The following is a 20,874-nucleotide window of genomic DNA, read 5'->3' as shown; positions in this document are numbered from 1 at the left end:
CAGGGCTTATCTGGGCTAAGGAGAAAAAAGACTGGACTGTTGCTCAGTGGTCCAAAATCCTGTTTTCATTTGGAAATCAAGGTCCTAGAGTCTGGAGGAAGAGGGGAGAGGCACAGAATCCAAGTTGCTGAAGCCCAGTGTAAAGTTTCAACAGTCAGTGATGGTTTGGGGAGCCATGTCATGTGCTGGTGTTGATCCACTGTGTTATATCAAGTCCAAAGTCAGAGCAGACATCTACTAGGAAATGTTTTTGAGAACTTCATGCTTCCCTCTGCTGACAAACTTTATGGAGATGCCAGCTTCATTTTACAGCAGGACTAGGGTTGCCAACCAGAATTTTTCTTTTTTTATGGATAACTTAAGCTACATTCACAGCTGCATTTTCCTTTACGGTTTTGAGATCTGGCATAGGATCTCAAAACCGTTGGAAAACACTTCAGTTTTGTCCCCATTCATTGTTAATGGGTCAAAACTGAACAAACCAGGACAGAAACTGAACGTTCCAGATCCGGGACCAAAATCCATGTAAATCAATGGTGCCAGATCCAGCATGTTCATTTTCAATATAATACAACCGGATCCGTTCTGAATGGATGCAGCCAGTTGTATTATTCAAACTGCTGCATTTTTGCTGTGGTTTTGAGATCCCATGCCGGATCTCAAAACCTGACAACAAAAACATGTGAAAGCCTCATCCCAAAATCACACATTTTTTTATGGACAAATTGGAAAACCATAATTAAATATATAGATTATAAGTAATACATTTCCATAGCTCAATATACTGATAATTAGTTGGTACCAGCATTTACTGGGAGTGTCAAATTACGATAATTACCACCAAAATAATATAGTCATAAACCACCAGCATCAAGAAAATCATGGACATATCCATTTATTTTTTTTGCATATTTTTACAGACTGTTCAGAAATTTATGGATGGTTCGCAACCCTGAGCAGAACTTGGCACCAGTTCACACTGCTGAAAGTACCAATACCTGGTTTAATAACCACTGTATCAGTGTCCTTCATTGGCTAGCAAACTCGCCTGACCTAAACTCCATAGAGATTCTATGGGGTATTAGCAAGAGGAACCGGTAGATGAGAGACACCAGACCCAACAATGCAGACGACCTGAAGGCTGCTATCAAAGCACCTGGGCTTCCATAATACCTCAGCAGCGCCACAGGCTGATCGTCTCCTTGCCACGCTGCATTGATGCAGTAATTTATGCAAAAGGAGCTCTGACCAAGTATTAAATGCATATACTGTCCATACTTTTCAGTATTTCAACATTTCTGTATTAAAAATCATTTTTTAAATTGGTTCTATATAATCAAATTTTCTGAGATACTAAAATTTGGGGTTTCATTAGCTGTAAGCCATAATCATCAATTAAAGAAATAAATTCTTGAAATAGATCACTGTGTGTAATGAATCTATATAGGAGTTTAATTTTTTTAACTGAATTATTGAAATTAATGAATTTTTTGATGATATTCTAATTTATTGAGATGCACCTGTATAGTCTAGGTCAGGGGTCAGCAACCTCCGGTACTCAAGATGTAGTGATCAAAAGATGTATTTTCAAAAATGCTTTTACTGTGTAAAACTTAACAAAAATTAAAAATATATTAGGTATTGCTGCGTCCGTAACAACTTGCTCTATAAAAAAAAAATATCACATGCCCTACCCAAAAATTGTACCAATAAAAAAAGTCAGCTCTTCCCGCAAAAAACGAGCCCTGATTATCAGAAAAATTTTAAAAAATATGGCTTTCTAAAAATTGAGACACAAAAACGTGTTGTTTTTTCTTTCAAAAATGCTTTTTTACGAAACAAAAAAATAAAAATATACATATTTGGTATCGCGTCCATAACGAGCTGCTCTATAAAAATAAAACATGACTGATCCTGGCAAATACAGTAAAAAAAAAAAAAACTGTGCCATTTTTGGGTTAACCTTGCCTCACAAAAAGCATAATATTAAGTGATCAAAAAATTATTTGTACCCCAAAATAGTACCAATAAAACTGTCACCTTATCCTGCAGTTTCCAAAATGGGGTTACTTTATGGGAGTTTGTACTGTAGGGGAGCCTACAATATGGTGCTCTTTTCCATCTGAGTCCTGCGTTGTGTCTATACAGCAGTTTACGACCACATACGGGGTATTTCTGTAAACTGCAGAATCAAGGTAATAAATATTGAGTTTTGTTTGGCTGTTAACCCTTGAGGTGTTACAGAAAAAATTAATTAAATTGGAAAATCTGCAAAAAAAAAGTGAAATTTTGAAATTTCACCTCCATTTTCCTTTAATTCTTGTAGAACACCTAAAGGGTAGACAAAGTTTGTAAAAAACTGTTTTGAATAACTTGAGGGGTGTAGTTTCTAAAATTGGGTTATTTATGGGTGGTTTCTACTATGTAAGCCCCACAAAGTGACTTCATAATTGAGCTGGTCCTTAAAGTGGGTTTTGGAAACTTTCTTAAAAAGTTTAAGACTTGCTTGTAAAATTCTAAGCTTTCTCACATCTTAAAAAAATAAAATTACATTAGCAAAATGATGCAAACATAAAGAAGACATATGGGGAATGTAAAGTAATAACTATTTTATGAGGTATCAGAGAAATTCAGATTTCAAAAATTGTGAATTTTTCAAAATTTTCTGTAAATTTTGGATTTGTTTTTCATAAATAAAAGGTAAAACATATTGACTCAAATTTACCACTAACATGAAGTACAATGTGTCATAAGAAAACAATCTCAGAATGGCTTGGATACGTAAAAGCATTCCAGAGTTATTATCACATGGCATGTCAGATTTACACGTGTGTGCCCCGTGCTGTACACTGCGTGCAGAATTATTAGGCAAATGAGTATTTTGACCACATCATCCTCTTTTTGCATGTTGTCTTACTCCAAGCTGTATAGGCTCGAAAGCCTACTACCAATTAAGCATATTTGGTGATGTGCATCTCTGTAATGAGAAGGGGTGTGGTCTAATGACATCAACACCCTATATTAGGTGTGCATAATTATTAGGCAACTTCCTTTCCTTTGGCAAAATGGGTCAAAAGAAGGACTTGACAGGCTCAGAAAAGTCAAAAATAGTGAGATATCTTGCAGAGGGATGCAGCACTCTTAAAATTGCAAAGCTTCTGAAGCGTGATCATCGAACAATCAAGCGTTTCATTCAAAATAGTCAACAGGGTCGCAAGAAGCGTGTGGAAAAACCAAGGCGCAAAATAACTGCCCATGAACTGAGAAAAGTCAAGCGTGCAGCTGCCAAGATGCCACTTGCCACCAGTTTGGCCATATTTCAGAGCTGCAACATCACTGGAGTGCCCAAAAGCACAAGGTGTGCAATACTCAGAGACATGGCCAAGGTAAGAAAGGCTGAAAGACGACCACCACTGAACAAGACACACAAGCTGAAACGTCAAGACTGGGCCAAGAAATATCTCAAGACTGATTTTTCTAAGGTTTTATGGACTGATGAAATGAAAGTGAGTCTTGATGGGCCAGATGGATGGGCCCGTGGCTGGATTTGTAAAGGGCAGAGAGCTCCAGTCCGACTCAGACGCCAGCAAGGTGGAGGTGGAGTACTGGTTTGGGCTGGTATCATCAAAGATGAGCTTGTGGAGCCTTTTCGGGTTGAGGATGGAGTCAAGCTCAACTCCCAGTCCTACTGCCAGTTTTTGGAAGACACCTTCTTCAAGCAGTGGTACAGGAAGAAGTCTGCATCCTTCAAGAAAAACATGATTTTCATGCAGGACAATGCTCCATCACACGCGTCCAAGTACTCCACAGCGTGGCTGGCAAGAAAGGGTATAAAAGAAGAAAATCTAATGACATGGCCTCCTTGTTCACCTGATCTGAACCCCATTGAGAACCTGTGGTCCATCATCAAATGTGAGATTTACAAGGAGGGAAAACAGTACACCTCTCTGAACAGTGTCTGGGAGGCTGTGGTTGCTGCTGCACGCAATGTTGATGGTGAACAGATCAAAACACTGACAGAATCCATGGATGGCAGGCTTTTGAGTGTCCTTGCAAAGAAAGGTGGCTATATTGGTCACTGATTTCTTTTTGTTTTGTTTTTGAATGTCAGAAATGTATATTTGTGAATGTTGAGATGTTATATTGGTTTCACTGGTAAAAATAAATAATTGAAATGGGTATATATTTGTTTTTTGTTAAGTTGCCTAATAATTATGCACAGTAATAGTCACCTGCACACACAGATATCCCCCTAAAATAGCTAAAACTAAAAACAAACTAAAAACTACTTCCAAAAATATTCAGCTTTGATATTAATGAGTTTTTTGGGTTCATTGAAAACATGGTTGTTGTTCAATAATAAAATGAATCCTCAAAAATACAACTTGCCTAATAATTCTGCACTCCCTGTATTGCGGACCACATACAACCCATTGACTTGAATAGGTCCACAATCCGCAAGATATGGCTTGGAAGCCCATGGAAGCACTACGAAGCGCTTCTGTGGGATTTCGGTCAGTGCCTCTGCACCTCAGCTGCACTATGCTGCCCTCACTGATTTTTAAAGAGAGCCTGTCAGCTGCACTATGCTGTCCTCACTGAGGGCAGTGTAATGTAGCAGCAGACCCGCTGAGTTCAATGGTCTTTCTCTGCTGTAATGACGGTCCGCAGCACTGAGATGTATTGGACTCATCACTCCCACAGTACCGGCTCACTGCAGGCTTTGGCCGTTCTGCCCTCTAAAAGTACTAACTACTATCAGAGCACTGACACACCACTGAACACAATGGGTCTGCTGCCCTCATTATACATATTACAAATGTCCTCGACAGTGAAAGGGTTAAAGGGCTCTATCCAAATAATGCTGAGACTCCATGATCACATTCAATGCCCCTCAGAATGTATTGCTTCAGGCAACCTGACCATTACAGTACAGTGAGATAATATAAGGATTACGGATGCAGAAATGTATCTGCTGCAGATAGATAATAAAAGACTGCATAACCAACAAAACTAAGTAATAATAGTTGTAAGTGTATTCGTCCTTCTGGGCCACATTCACTTGTAATAAACATTTTCCCACAGAATTAATAGCGGAATAGACCTATCAAAGCATGGAAGTCTGCAGCATGCCCTGAAATCTGCACAGGTTTCCACCACATACGAACCTGACCTTATGTCACCCAGTAGTTCGCAGACCAGGACCTGGCCCTAAACAACGGCATTACTTTGCACACTTGTACGTTTTGCCCATCTTTATCTTCTCTCCTCGCCTGTGTAAATAGTTCAGGTGGTTAGGCTATATTCATGAACCATGAAACTCAAGGTGAGCAATGTATGAAATGGCGGCTAGACACAAAACATCACGAGATTAAAATGTGAGACTAAGGGCGGATTTACCAGACCGTGGTGTTCTTGCGAATCTGCAAAACATGGAAACCGGCCGTGTGCGTTCCGCAATTTGCAGACCGCACTTGTAATAGAAAATGCCTAATCTTGTCAGTGATTGCGGACAATAGGACATGCTCTATCTTTTTTTGAGGGGCCGCTGAACGGAACCACAGATGCATCTTGTGGCCCCATTGAACTGAATGATTCCACACAATGGAACGGATGTGGACTCATTCATACAGCTGTCTGAATGAGGCCTAAAGATTCAACTGTTAAATTTGGCCTCTAGTGATGGTTGTGGCCATTTTAGAATGGCTCGTTTCAACATTACTGCAAGGCGGCATAAATCACAGAAAGCACGTCAATAATGATACGTTGTGAAATGGCAAATAATTATGCCCTGTTACATACAAACTATAACTAGCACAGGACCGATTCATCAATTCTGACAAGCTCGAAAAAAAAAATCATAAAAAAAAAAGACCTTAAGAATTTTTTTTTAATGAATTCAGCTTTGATTCAACAGGCAAACAGTCACCCATTTATCTGTAGAAAACCAAAAATATATACAAAGACTCACGTCAGAAATGCATATAGTTTACTTACAAATATCTGTACGCTCAAAAATTTAACACAAACTTTAGGGGCACTTATTGTCCTGCACGTCTGTGCATGTATATATTTATATATATATATTTATATTTTTACATATATTTTTATTAAATAACATTTTACAAACCGCATCGAACTTAAAAGTTTTTTTTTTTTTTTGTACAGCAAATTCTCTGGCCTGGTAAATTATCGAGAAAAAGAAAAATGATGGGAGGGTTCCACGTTCTTGTGTCTTAAGTCTCAAGAGGTGTGCAAGTAGAGGAAGGAAACTAAAAAGTTGAGGTATTTAGCCACGCACACAAAGAGATTTCAGCAACAGCATTAAAAATCCATAGTAGCTCAGAAAATCCCAAAAGGTGAAATAAAAAACAAAAAGGAAATTAATACTAATAACCCATCTGGGGCAGGGCTGCTATTTATAAAGTAGTCCATTCTTCTGAGGCAGCTCATTTCCGCTTTACATGCTGCATAGAGCAGTCCAAGGTGACTGTGTGCACTAGAGACATTCATAGGTGGAGAAGTGAAAAGGAGGTGATGGAAGTAGTAGTAAAACAGAGAAGTTTCTTTTCCAAGATCATGCAAAGTATTGCTGCAGTGCCGTTTTTGCCCTAAGAAAGAGAAGGGAAAATGACATTTTACATCAAGTTCATCCAAAACGGCACAAGACTTAGCTTCTCCTGACTGATGTGTGCTCAACAGATTAGCTGCATTAATGTGTATAAAGGCAATCAACAATACTGAGCATCCTGATACAGGACTTAAATAAAAGAATTCTGATCATTCTTTATAATCCTACTGAGTGCTAGATTATTGTAATTGTACTGGACCTCTCTGTCTATGGGTTCTACACTTTAAAGGGTTTTCCAAGACTTTTATACTAATAGGTCATCAGTATCTAATAGGTGGTGGTCCGACACTTGGGACCCCTGACGATCAGCTGTTTGAGAAGACACCGGTACTTACAGTAGCGCCGCAGCATTCTCGCAGCTCACTAAGCACAGGGTCGTACATTGTACAGCAACTAAGCTTGGTATAGCAGCTCAGCCCTATTCACGTCAATGGGGCTGAGCTGCGCCTAGGAGGCCACGTGGCCGATAAATGTTATGTCACATGGCCTAAGCTAAGCTGCAAGTGCCGAGGCCTTCTCGAACAGCTGATCAGGGCGGGTTTTCGGTGTCAGACCCCCACCGATCAGATACTGATGACCTATCAGGTCATCAGTATAAAAGTCGGTTCAAAGCCTCAAAGGCAGCAAGAGTAATATAGTGCCGTTTTCTGAGCTCACCAACCTAACTTGCCTACAAAAAACACCAAATTAAGGGCAGGAAGGAGGAGTACTGTGTATCACTTTGTTGGCCATTTCTGTCAATCTGGCAACCATGTTGAAGGCGCAATGATTAGATGGAGTGTATATTAGGCTTTGCGCAATGTTCGTGGCTGAGGTAATGCGCTACTAATCTGTCAGACTTTTTTTGCTTCCATAACTAAGGGGAGAACAAACTAGTAACACCTCCCCTTAGAAAAACTCTGGTTCACTTCTGCTAAAATCTCGTATTCAAGCGCTCCAGAGCCTGGAGAGCCGGGTCTTCATGAATATCAGGACACATTGGATTGAGCTGTGTATTGAATAGCTCTGGCACTGGGAGAGCCGGGTCCTCATGAATATCAGGACACATTGGATTGAGCTGCGTATTGAATAGCTCTGGCACCGGGAGAGCCGGGTCTTCATGAATATCAGGACACATTGGATTGAGCTGTGTATTGAATAGCTCTGGCACTGGGAAAGCCGGGTCTTCATGAATATCAGGGCTCATTGGATCTAGCTCAGTACTGAACAGCTCCAGTGCTAGAACTGTTCAATACTAGATTTTAATAGAACGACTGGGTTAATTAAAGAAAGCGTTTTGCTAAGGGAATCTGTTACTAGTTTAGTGACAGATTCCCTATAAGTGTGATGGATGCCCTACAATGACATTTATTACAATATACTTTTTTTGTGGGGGTCCTCTGTACAGGAAAGTGCAGTGTGCTGTACTTTCTACTATACAGGTGATAAAACTGGTGAACTGACACATACTTTTTTGGCCTCCATGACAAAAAACCTTTGTATAACATCTAGCATTGCATGAAGGCCATCTATGTAATGCTTGGACAGCTTGACTATGCAAGAGTCACTTACTTATCACAGAGGTTTGGATCGGTTGACTGACTCAACTTGTGAAGGATTTCAACAATTCCGATTTCACGAAGCTTGTCTTGTCGCTCTTGTGAACCTTCCAATGTAAGAAAACAAATGAGATATCAGCAGATATTGTTGCACATTTCTGGGGTCTTGATAACCAAATCATAGGCAGAATTAAATAATCATTAACATCAGACATGTCAAAGCAATATCAGACTTATATAGGTGGAGTCTGGTGAACTTTCAGTTGCCATTAGCTTTTTTGTCTCTTCTTGGACAGCCATCAATTAGTACATCTCTATACATTTCAGACACCCACACATGCAACACAGGCTATTCTGTCAGACTTTCCATGCTATCTGCATTATAACAGCATTTTTACCAGCAAGCATTGTGTTTTGTTGGAGAGATACTAACTACTCAGGTTTGGAAATTTGTCTGTGAGAATGAGTGCCGCAAGACAAATTTCCTACTACATATGTAACTTATACAGGGCACGGACACTTAGGGCTGATGCAAATGACCGTTGAATGTTTTGTGGTCCGCAAATTGCAGTTCCGCAAAACATGGATACCGGCCAAGTACATTCCACATTTTGCGGAACGGCTGGCTCCTAATAGAACAGTCCTATCCTTGTCCATAATGCGGACAATAATAGAGCATGTTCTATTTTTTTGCGGAATGGCCATGTGGACACGGAATGTACACCGAGTTATTTCCGTTTCTTGTGCGATCCATTGAAGTGAATGGTTCTGCATACAGGCCGCAATAAAAACCGGAACAGTCACAGGGAAAAAAAGTACGTTTGTGTGCATGACCCCTTATACCAAGTTATTGTACATGGGACTACATACAGACTGTAGGTCCCTATAATTGAACAATGATTTAAATTGTTGCACACTCCCAGGTGTACCCAGCTGTCAGCGGCACATGTACAGTTGGTATCAGTGCTGCTCAGGAGCCGCCACAACATTGGCAGGGCCAGGTGAGATGTCAATCAAGGGGAGTCTATTGAGCAGTGGTGTCAGCACCTCGATGCTCCAGATGGCCGATTATGATCAAATTTGATTCATTAGAATCTATTCGCTCATCTCTAGTCCTAATGACAGCAAAAACACAATGCCATATATTTTTGGATCTGTGTCTTTTTTCAAAACTACTTAGCTATTTTAGAACAGTTGGCTAAAATAATACTAGGACAATAAAAAACTCATTAGCTCAAAAAGCGCTATTTTAGTTCACAAAGGTATTATTTAAAAGGGAACCTGTCATCACCTTTGTGCTGCCCATACTAACAGCAGAATAAAATAGAGACGGGTGAGTTGATTTCAGCGGTCTGTCATTTAAAAGTATGTTGGTTGCCGTGAACAAACATCCCAATCATTGCAGACTGGGCCTGGAAAAGAGTCTCGGCCACCTGAGAGAGTCCTGGTTATTCATGACTTCCTGCTCTCCTGCCCACCTGCTGATGACTGACAGTCTTTCTTCTACCTAGTTTTCTCCCTTTCTCTCTAGGAGAGAACTGCCAATCATCAGCAGATGGGGGAGAGCAGGAGATTATTAATAACCAGGACTCTTCTCAGGTAGATTTGACTCTTTTTCCAGACATGTTCTGCAATGATTATGATGCTGGTTCTCAGCAACCTCTTACTTTTAGCTCATGAGTGACACACCGCTGACAGCAGCATTTCTATCACTATTTTATGCTGCCCTCAGTGAGGTCAGCATAAAGCTGATGAGAGGTTCCCTTTAAGTCAGAAGCTATGGTATATGTACCTTCCTCTTCATTCCACGTGAGGTTTGCTATGCAGAACATAGCAGCCAGCTGCAGCTTCAGGTTGGAATGACCCTGTGAAAAGGGAACAAAATATCAAGATATCAGCTATATGCTCTGACAAACTCTCATTTTGAGCTTAAAGTGGGCAAATGTCACAAGAATCGGCAGAGAACTGCACATAAATCAGAGGTTAAGACAAAGTACAAATCAAATACTCTCATCTAACGAAAACACCACCCAAACAAATGTCAGTCTATTGTTTTTCATTTCTCATATCCCTTGGTTGAACTTGATGGACTTATGGCTTTTTTTTTAACCGTATTAACGATGTAACTATGTAATTTTATGCTCTTGGGGAAAAAAATCAGAAAACTTACTAAAACGGCTTTAGGTTACTTTCACACTTGCGTTTGGGGTTCCGCTTGTGAGATCCGTTTGAAGGCTCTCACAACCGGCCCCGAACGGATCCGTTCATCCCCAATGCATTCTGAATGGATAAGGATCAGTTTGGCTCCGTTCCGCCTCCATTCCGCTCTGCAGCGTTTTGGTGTCCGCCTGGCCGTGCGGAGGCAAAAGGATCCGTCCTGACTTACAATGCAAGTCAATGGGGACAGATCCGTTTGACGTTGACAAAATATGGTGCAATTGCAAACGGATCCGTCCCCCATTGACTTTCAATGTAAAGTCAAGAGTCCCTATTAATATACCATCGGATCAGAGTTTTCTCCAATCCGATGGTATATTTTAACTTGAAGCGTCCCCATCACCATAGGAACGCCTCTATGTTAGAATATACCATCGGATTTGAGTTAAATCATGAAAACTCAGATCCGACAGTATATTCTAACACAGAGGCGTTCCCATAGTGATGGGGACGCTTCAAGTTAGAATATACTAAGAACTGTGTAAATAACTGCCCCCTGCTGCTTGGCAGCACCCGATCTCTTACAGAGGGCTGTGATCCGCACAATTAACCCCTCAGGTGCCGCACCTGAGGGGTTAATTGTGCGGATCTCAGCCCCCTGATCGGGGGCTGCCAGGCAGCAGGGGCCAGACCCCCCTCCCTCCCCAGTATTAAAAGCATTGGTGGCCAGTGCGGCCCCCCTCCCTCCCTAGTATTTAAAGCATTGGTGGCCAGTGCGGCCCCCCTCCCTCCCTAGTATTTAAAGCATTGGTGGCCAGTGCGGCCCCCCTCCCTCCCTAGTATTTAAAGCATTGGTGGCCAGTGCGGCCCCCCTCCCTCCCTAGTATTTAAAGCATTGGTTGCCAGTGCTGCCCCCCCCCCCTCCCTCCCCAGTATTAAAAGCATTGGTGGCCAGTGCGGCACCCCCCCCTCCCTCCCCAGTATTAAAAGCATTGGTGGCAGTGGCCACAGGCTAACAACCCCCCCCAATCATTGGTGGCAGCGGAGTGGCATTTCTGATCGGAGTCCCAGTTTAATTGCTGGGGCTCCGATCAGTTACCATGGCAGCCAGGACGCTACTGCAGTCCTGGCTGCCATGGTTAATTAGCGCAGGTAAGTATAAACTAAGTAACCATGGCAGCCAGGACTGCAGTAGCGTCCTGGCTGCCATGGTAACCGGTCGGAGCCCCAGCGATTAAACTGGGACTCCGATCGGAAATGCCGCTTCGCTGCCACCAATGATGGGAGGGGGGGGAGGGGGGTTGTTAGCCTGTGGCCACTGCCACCAATGCTTTTAATACTGGGGAGAGAGGGAGGGGGGGGGGCGCACTGGCCACCAATGCTTTTAATACTGGGGAGGGAGGGGGGTCTGGCCCCTGCTGCCTGGTAGCACCCGATCATGGAGCTGAGATCCGCACAATTAACCCCTCAGGTGCAGCACCTGAGGGGTTAATTGTGCGGATCACAGCCCCCTGTAAGAGATCGTGAAAACTCAGATCTGAAAAAGCTGTTATGCAGACGGATCCGCACTGAACGGATACCATTGTTTGCATTTATAGTTGTGGATCCGTCTGTGCAGATACCAGACGGATCCGCACCTAACGCAAGTGTGAAAGTAGCCTTAACCACCTCAGCCCCCAGTGCTTAAACACCCTGAAAGACCAGGCCACTTTTTACACTTCTAAACTACACTACTTTCACCGTTTATTGATCGGTCATGCAACTTACCACCCAAATGAATTTTACCTCCTTTTCTTCTCACTAATAGAGCTTTCATTTGGTGGTATTTCATTGCTGCTGACATTTTTACTTTTTTTGTTATTAATCGAAATTTAACGATTTTTTTGCAAAAAAATGACATTTTTCACTTTCAGTTGTAAAATTTTGCAAAAAAAAAACGAGATCCATATATAAATTTTGCTCTAAATTTATTGTTCTACATGTCTTTGATTAAAAAAAATGTTTGGGTAAAAAAAAAATGGTTTGGGTAAAAGTTATAGCGTTTACAAACTATGGTACAAAAATGTGAATTTCCGCTTTTTGAAGCAGCTCTGACTTTCTGAGCACCTGTCATGTTTCCTGAGGTTCTACAATGCCCAGACAGTACAAACACCCCACAAATGACCCCATTTCGGAAAGTACACACCCTAAGGTATTCGCTGATGGGCATAGTGAGTTCATAGAACTTTTTATTTTTTGTCACAAGTTAGCGGAAAATTATGATTTTTTTTCTTACAAAGTCTCATATTCCACTAACTTGTGACAAAAAATAAAAAGTTCTATGAACTCACTATGCCCATCACGAAATACCTTGGGGTCTCTTCTTTCCAAAATGGGGTCACTTGTGGGGTAGTTATACTGCCCTGGCATTCTAGGGGCCCAAATGTGTGGTAAGGAGTTTGAAATCAAATTCTGTAAAAAATGACCTGTGAAATCCGAAAGGTGCTCTTTGGAATATGGGCCCCTTTGCCCACCTAGGCTGCAAAAAAGTGTCACACATCTGGTATCTCTGTATTCAGGAGAAGTTGAGGAATGTGTTTTGGGGTGTCATTTTACATATACCCATGCTGGGTGAGATAAATATCTTGGTCAAATGCCAACTTTGTATAAAAAAATGGGAAAAGTTGTCTTTTGCCAAGATATTTCTCTCACCCAGCATGGGTATATGTAAAATGACACCCCAAAACACATTCCCCAACTTCTCCTGAGTACGGAGATACCAGATGTGTGACACTTTTTTGCAACCACCTCCAGCGGTCCGGAGGTGGTTAAACACCTTTGGGGCAATTTAAAAAAAATTATTGCATTTGACTAATTTTGGGCTAAAAATATTTTTTTCAATTGGTCTTTATAAAATATTTGAAACAGCTTTTCCTGTACAGCTGTTTATTTGCCGATTGGCAGGCTCTTCCTTCACAGTGAATCCCATCAGAGACCTGCTCTGTCGTCTCTTCCTGAAGCCCTCATCTCTGAACTTTTGACAGCTTATAAACACTTATTATAGCTAAGCCCTGTTTGATAAGAATATGGGTTAAGGGCTGTATTACACCAGCTGTATTACTCCAATCAGATCAATAGTTGATGTGTATAAGAAAATATCTGTGTGTGTGTAATAGGCCATCTGACCAATGATTGGTTAGAAAATCTGTCAGATAATCTGTTAGTGTAATACAGCCCTAAATGAGTGTTTATGAGCTGTCAGGAATTCAAAGATAAATGCTATGCACGGAGATGTCAGAGCTGCTGTCTGGCATATTCAATGTAAAACAGAGAGTCTGTAGATAACACTGAAAGTGAAGGCTGTAGAATAAAAACTGTTGAAATTATTTATAAAGACCATGTTTTTAGTCGAAAAGGAGTAAAATACAATAAGAAAATGCCCCAAAAGGTGTTTATAGCCGTTGATTTCTAAATGGTGTTTTAAATATTTTTTGCATATTTGGTACGGTCATAAACATAATTTACCCAAAGTGTTCTATGAGAGATGTGTGTGAAATACTCAAGTTACTATACTGTACTACGATAAAGGTACATTAAAGGGAATCTGTCACCAGCGACCTCCATATCCAACTGTTTATGTAGATACATAGCTGTAGTTAGCCTTAATAAAGTGCTTTTTTCTTTTGTTGATCCGAGGCTCGGTTACTGAGTTATGATTCTCATAATATGCAAATTAGGTATTTGGTGCAATAACGGCATTACCATTGCTCTTGGTGCACCCAAGCTCCACTCTTTTTCCGTGGCCAGCCCCTCCCTGGTTGCTTTGACATTGCCTTGCCCCGCCACTCAAAGTAGCCAGGGAGAGGCTGGCCACAGAAATGAGTGGAGCTTGGGTACACCAAGAACAATGGTGACACCCTCATTGTACCAAAGGCCTAATTTTCACATTAAGAAAAAGTATCATAACTAAGGAACAAAGCCTAGGATCAAATAAAGAAAAAAAAAAAAACATGAAAAATTCATGATGGCACCTGACCATGGGAAGAACCTCCTCCTTTTAGTGAAAAAGGAATTAATGGTAAGACTAATTTTTATTTTGCCTTCACCCTCCATGACGGCACCTGACAATGAGATCTACCATGTCAACAACAATTTAAGGTAAATGTAGAACGTTCAACCAACAACTGAACGTTCTAGCAGACAACTAGCAGTTAAATGAAAGTATTATTGTGTAAAATTTTGTTTTTTTCCCCGACAGTATATTCGTTGATACGCCTGCCTACAAAAGGGCTCTCTATCGTCAAGAACATAGACAATGCACATTTACATAACGCAATTCATTATGATGATTGTACTTCTCCCCACAACGATTTCACAGAAGTTGAACAAGCGTTTTTGGTCAAATCGCTCAATAGTTATAAACCTTTACATGCCACGATTCTTGTCCATCTTCCATCGCTTGGGTTCGAATCGTAGCGATTATCTGCTCGTCTAAATCCACCTTTATAGTGGGACTATCACCTTTCTTCCATAGGAAAAATCTTATTTTGAACCAATCTCTACTCTGATCCAAGTCACAGCCCTACAAATTTGCTCAATGGAGGTCGATGCTCACTCTGCCCACACTATTGATAGCTCTAGTTGTGTGAGCTTTCAATCTTTCTGGTGGCTCTTTCCCCATAGTTCTATAGGGCTCATACAGTATATTGCTAACTTTCATATATTGCTAACTTTATTTATCTAGCAATAGAGGATTTTGAGGCCTTTCCTGTTCAATAGAAACTGGATGAAAAGACTATTGAATTGTCTCACCTCCTGACATTAACTTATGAAACACGTTTTCTGACCCAGTTTTATGATTTTTACAAAAGGAAATAAGAACATTTTCCAATCTATAAAAGTCATCACCAATTTAGGAAGGAAGGAATGAATGGCCAAATTTTATCCCTAATAGTCAAAAAAGGCTGTTTTACTGAAAATGTAAAAATGTTGTTAACTGTCTTGAGGAATTGACAAGCCCTTTGTCTCTAGGAGTACCCTTTCAGGATCCAGGCAGATTTAATCTTTGCACTTTAGGATGACAAATCTGTCCCTTGGATAATAGATCCTGACTCCAAGATATAACCCAAGGATTTTAGATATTGATTGAGGCCAGAAGGTGATACCAGGATTTCTTGGACCAATTTGGGGTTATTAAAATGACCTTGGCTTTCTCTTTTTCCATGGCATAATCAGCGCATCCATTCCTGCAGTGAGCTTGTCTCTTGGATCCAGAGAGAAGTATTTTTGAAGCTTTGTATTGTCTTGACATTCAAAAAAGTCTACTTGTGGAAGTCCCCATTTCTGAACTAAAATGTTGAATATTTCTTCCTTGATACTCCATCCACTTCAACCACTTTCAAAGTAAATAATCTGCTTTTGCATTGTCTGTTCCCTTCAGGCAAATTGTAGATTGAAGTATTATATTTTGCTATGCCCAACAAAAAAAAAATCTCGTCTGCCTGGGATTGAAGTATTTTTCTCCTGGTCCCTCCTTGATAGTTTATATTGAAGACTACAGTTCTGTTATCTAAATGATCTAAACATTCTGGTTCCTTATGTCTGGGGTAAAAAATCTTAAGGCTTCCCACAGCAGTTACATACTGGAAGGACTCTAGAGTTTCCAGTTGCCACTGCCACCCCCCTCAACTGGTGCTTGTAAGTTATGGAACCCGGAACATGGCAGAGGGCATATAAAAGTGAGACCCACTTGGCCAAGGTAGGACCCTAACGCAGTTATCTGGATGCTCCTCTTCCCACCTTGAAGGGACAGGAAGATACTGAGGAAGAAGATGTAAAGCTTCCTGCCACTACTTGGTGGGAGAGGGATCATCTCATGGTCGGTTGCTGTCGTGGAGGGTGAAGGGGATAACACTGGCATTTTAATAAGGTGAACTACAGTGTGTAAACAGTTGGATAGGAAGGTCGCTGGTAAAATTCCCTTTACCAAGAAGCAAAAAAAATTCTAGAATGGTCACTGCTATTTGTTCCCCCATTTTGTTCCCCCATTTGCTTACCCAGCAGCAAAGCTCATTGAAGGTAGAATAACGGTTAGGCTATGCTCATATCTGCACTGACACTAAGTTCAGAGCCATCATCACAGATTTAATGGGAAGGATAGTGAAGCATGCATTCTTATTTGTTATCTCAAAATGATGGAACCACAAGTTATTGGTCATTGGGACTATAAGTCTACTACAGATCTGGTACAAGTTTGTGTTATAAATGGAAGCAACAACCCAAGTTCATTTTAATGAATCAAGTCTAGTTACATGAAGGCACTGCATCAGCTGCATACAAAATCATTTGTAGTAATTTGTCATTGTTATTTTTTTACACCCTTTGTTCTAATTTATGGTTTCATTATTAAGGACCAAGTAAATATAGTAAGAAAATAAAAGTGAGAAGATCATTGTTAAGGGTTTTCTAAATATGGGTCTGATCATGAGGAACCAAAAATATATTGTTTGTTATGGAGTAGTTGTCAGGGTACAAATAAGAATATCACAGAAATCTTGATCTTTGACCCTGTAGTTCCAACAATAGTGGAAAACGGGTGACAGCTTTTTGGCAGCCCCCTTGAATTCTAGCTATAGTTATAATACGGTTAAAGTGTCTGTCTATAAATTCCAGTACATAACTTTAACAAAGCGCTAACAAGTAAAGGGGTCCCACCCCTAAATCAACTTTAAGAGTTGTCTGGTTTCCAATATTAATGACCTATCCTAACTACAACTGCTCCTTCCCATTCAAGTGAAAGAAACGGAGGCGCTGTAATTATACTGCATCACCGCTGCAATGCCGACGGCGAACACGTAAATGGTGAAGAGAACACAGCACTCGCATGAGCACTGTGGTCTTTTCAAAATGCTGATTGGTGGGGGTGCTGGGATATCTGATATTGATGACCTATCCTGAGTAAGGGTTATCAATATCAGAAAGCGGACAACCCCTTAAACTATGGGGCTGATTAGCATTAAAGGGGTTGTGCAGCAATTTCTATTGATGACCTATCCTCAGGATAGGTCATCAATATCTGATCTGCGGGGCCAGACACCCGGCAACCCCACTGATCAGCTTTTTAAAGAGGAGGCGGTGCTCCATGTGAGCGCTGCTTCCTCTTCATTAGACTGCCTATCGTCTCGTGTGGAGCAGTGGCATAGTGTAATTACAAATTCAAGTGAATGGAGTGAGTACTAGTCAATATTTTGTCTCAGAAGTGCAGTGTAATGAAGAAGCGGCGCTTGCATAGAGCGCCACTTTCTCTTCAAACAGCTGCGGCGGAGGTGTTAGGTGTCAGACCCTCACCAAATCAGATATTGATGACCTATACTGAGGATATTCACTGGCACTTGAATAGAGGGTTCTGTGAATGGTTGCAGTGGTGTACAACGGGCAGGATGTCACATTTCCAGTCCACAGGGGACTGGAAATAATAGGGGTGAGAGCCTCAGCACTGGAAAAAAGCACCACTGAATGGATGAATAGCTTTATGCTAATCACTTTCAAGGTCATAATTAAAATTGCTTTTGGGGTTAGAGAACAATTTTGAGGTGAAAATTATGGAAGATAAATTGCTTATAAATATCAGGGTGATTTATTGAGAGTTATATAATAAAGCAGCATACATGGTAAAGTAATACTGTAAGAAGAGCATAGGGAGAAAATGAGAAGAGACCTGGTGGATTTCGGTTTATAAGCTATTTATTATAGAACAATAATGAGACCATAAATGTTGTGACCTCCTATGCCTTGTACAAGTTTGTTACTCACCACATAATACTTGATTTTCTGCAGGATATCATCATTTGTCATAATTAGGTCCTTAGCCGTTGTTCCATCTGCTATATTTGCAAGAATGCACAGTGTCTGAAATACAAACAATATGGGTGAGGAATCACTTTTGCCATTCACATCAATAGAGTTAAAATGCAATACAACAGCCAGTATCATCCATATGACTGCTGAATCCAATAACTGGCCTCAGCGGTCTAGTGCTATACATGCAAACATAACCTCTGAGGCCAATGACTGGACGATTGTGGATGTATAGAACATCATTGTTGCTGAAAATCACTAGTCAGACCACACATGGAGTCCTGTGTACAGTTCTGGGCTCCTGTGAACAAGGTAGACATAGCAGAGCTGGAGAGGGTTCAGAGAAGGGCAACTAAAGTAATAACTGGAATGGATGGACTACAGTACCCTGAAAGGTTATCAACATTAGGGTTATTCACTTTAGAAATAAGACGACTGAGGGGAGATCTAATAACTATGTATAAATAAATCAGGGGACAGTACAGAGATCTCTCCCATCATCTATTTATCCCCAGGACTGTGACTGTGACGAGGGGACATCCTCTGCGTCTGGAGGAAAGAAGGTTTGTACACAAACATAGAAGAGGATTCTTTACGGTAAAGCAGTGAGACTATGGAACTCTCTGCCTGAGGAGGTGGTGATGGTGAGTTCACTAAAAGAGTTCAAGAGGGGCCTGGATGTATTTCTGGAGCGTAATGATATTACAGGCTATAGCTACTAGAGAGGGGTCGTTGATCCAGGGAGTTATTCTGATTGCCTGATTGGAGTCGGGAAGGAATTTTTTCCCCCTAAAGTGAGGAAAATTGGCTTCTACCTCACTGTTTTTTTTTTGCCTTCCTCTGGATCAACTTGCTCGATAACCGGCTGTCTTTTTTTCAGCCTTATAAACTACACTGCTCAAAAAAATGAAGGGAACACTTAAACAACACAATGTAACTCAACTCACTTAAACAACACAATGTAAGTCAATCACACTTCTGTGAAATCAAACTGTCCACTTAGGAAGCAACACTGAGTGACAATCAATTTCACATGCTGTTGTGCAAATGGAATAGACAACAGGTGGAAATTATAGGCAATTAGCAAGACACCCCCAATAAAGGAGTGGTTCTGCAGGTGGTGACCACAGACCACTTCTCAGTTCCTATGCTTCCTGGCTGATGTTTTGGTCACTTTTGAATGCTGGCGGTGCTTTCACTCTAGTGGTAGCATGAGACGGAGTCTCCAACCCACACAAGTGGCTCAGGTAGTGCAGATTATCCAGGATGGCACATCAATGCGAGCTGTGGCAAGAAGGTTTGCTGTGTCTGTCAGTGTAGTGTCCAGAGCATGGAGGCGCTACCAGGAGACAGGCCAGTACATCAGGAGACGTGGAGGAGGCCGTAGGAGGGCAACAACCCAGCAGCAGGACCGCTACCTCCGCCTCTGTGCAAGGAGGAACAGGAGGAGCACTGCCAGAGCCCTGCAAAATGTCCTCCAGCAGGCCACAAATGTGCATGTGTCTGCTCAAACGGTCAGAAACAGACTCCATGAGGGTGATATGAAGGCCCGACGTCCACAGGTGGGGGTTGTGCTTACAGCCCAACACCGTGCAGGACGTTTGGCATTTGCCAGAGAACATCAAGATTGGCAAATTCGCCACTGGCGCCCTGTGCTCTTCACAGATGAAAGCAAGTTCACACTGAGCACATGTGACAGACGTGACAGAGTCTGGAGACGCCGTGGAGAACGTTCTGCTGCCTGCAACATCCTCCAGCATGACCGGTTTGGCATTGGGTCAGTAATGGTGTGGGGTGGCATTTCTTTGGAGGGCCGCACAGCCCTCCATGTGCTCGCCAGAGGTAGCCTGACTGCCATTAGGTACCGAGATGAGATCCTCAGACCCCTTGTGAGACCATATGCTGGTGCGGTTGGCCATGGGTTCCTCCTAATGCAAGACAATGCTAGACCTCATGTGGCTGGAGTGTGACAGCAGTTCCTGCAAGACGAAGGCATTGATGCTATGGGCTGGCCTGCCTGTTCCCCAGACCTGAATCCAATTGAGCACATCTGGGACATCATGTCTCGCTCTATCCACCAACATCACGTTGCACCACAGACTGTCCAGGAGTTGGCAGATTCTTTAGTTCAGGTCTGGGAGGAGATCCCTCAGGACACCGTCCGCCACCTCATCAGGAGCATGCACAGGCGTTGTAGGGAGGTCATACAGGCACGTGGAGGCCACACACACTACTGAGCCTCATTTTGACTTGTTTTAAGGACATTACATCAAAGTTGGATCAGCTTGTAGTGTGTTTTTCCACTTAAATTTTGAGTGCGACTCCAAATCCAGACCTCCATGGGTTGAAAAATTTGATTTCCATTTTTTTATTTTTGTGTGATTTTCTTGTCAGCACATTCAACTATGTAAAGAACAAAGTATTTCAGAAGAATATTTAATTAATTCAGATCTAGGATGTGTTATTTTTGAGCAGTGTATGTTATTATGTTAAAAGTATACAAAGACTGTCAGGGTCCATGCAGAATCAGGAATTTGGGGGCAATTGTTATTTCTCACTTCGTCACTCTACCTGCTGTTAGGCTAGCTTTTTATTTTAACCCTGGACAAACCCTTTAAATAGGCTAATAATTAATTATTTGATTCTTCATATCAAATTAAAAGAAGGACGGACAGATTGATTATTATGTACATATCGTTAAAATAAAAGATA

General features: G+C 41.5%; 1 protein-coding gene across 2 annotated transcripts in view; it reads right to left on the bottom strand.

Annotated features, from left to right (window-relative positions):
- Nucleotides 1-5,875: 5,875 nt before the first annotated feature.
- Nucleotides 5,876-20,874, bottom strand: part of ARMC8 (armadillo repeat containing 8) — a 113,586-nt gene continuing 98,587 nt past the window's right edge. For both annotated transcript variants that reach the window (XM_040441695.1, XM_040441696.1), the window contains 4 exons: nucleotides 18,118-18,213; nucleotides 9,962-10,034; nucleotides 8,183-8,276; nucleotides 5,876-6,611 (listed from right to left, as the gene is read on the bottom strand). In XM_040441695.1, the coding sequence (XP_040297629.1) occupies nucleotides 6,578-6,611; nucleotides 8,183-8,276; nucleotides 9,962-10,034; nucleotides 18,118-18,213 (297 nt within the window). In that variant the 3' untranslated portion in view covers nucleotides 5,876-6,577. The remainder of the gene's footprint in view (nucleotides 6,612-8,182; nucleotides 8,277-9,961; nucleotides 10,035-18,117; nucleotides 18,214-20,874) is intronic.

The sequence above is a fragment of the Bufo bufo genome, chromosome 7 (genome assembly GCF_905171765.1).
Source record: "Bufo bufo chromosome 7, aBufBuf1.1, whole genome shotgun sequence".
Taxonomy (NCBI): Eukaryota; Metazoa; Chordata; class Amphibia; order Anura; family Bufonidae; genus Bufo; species Bufo bufo.
This window is presented reverse-complemented; position numbering and strand designations above follow the sequence as displayed.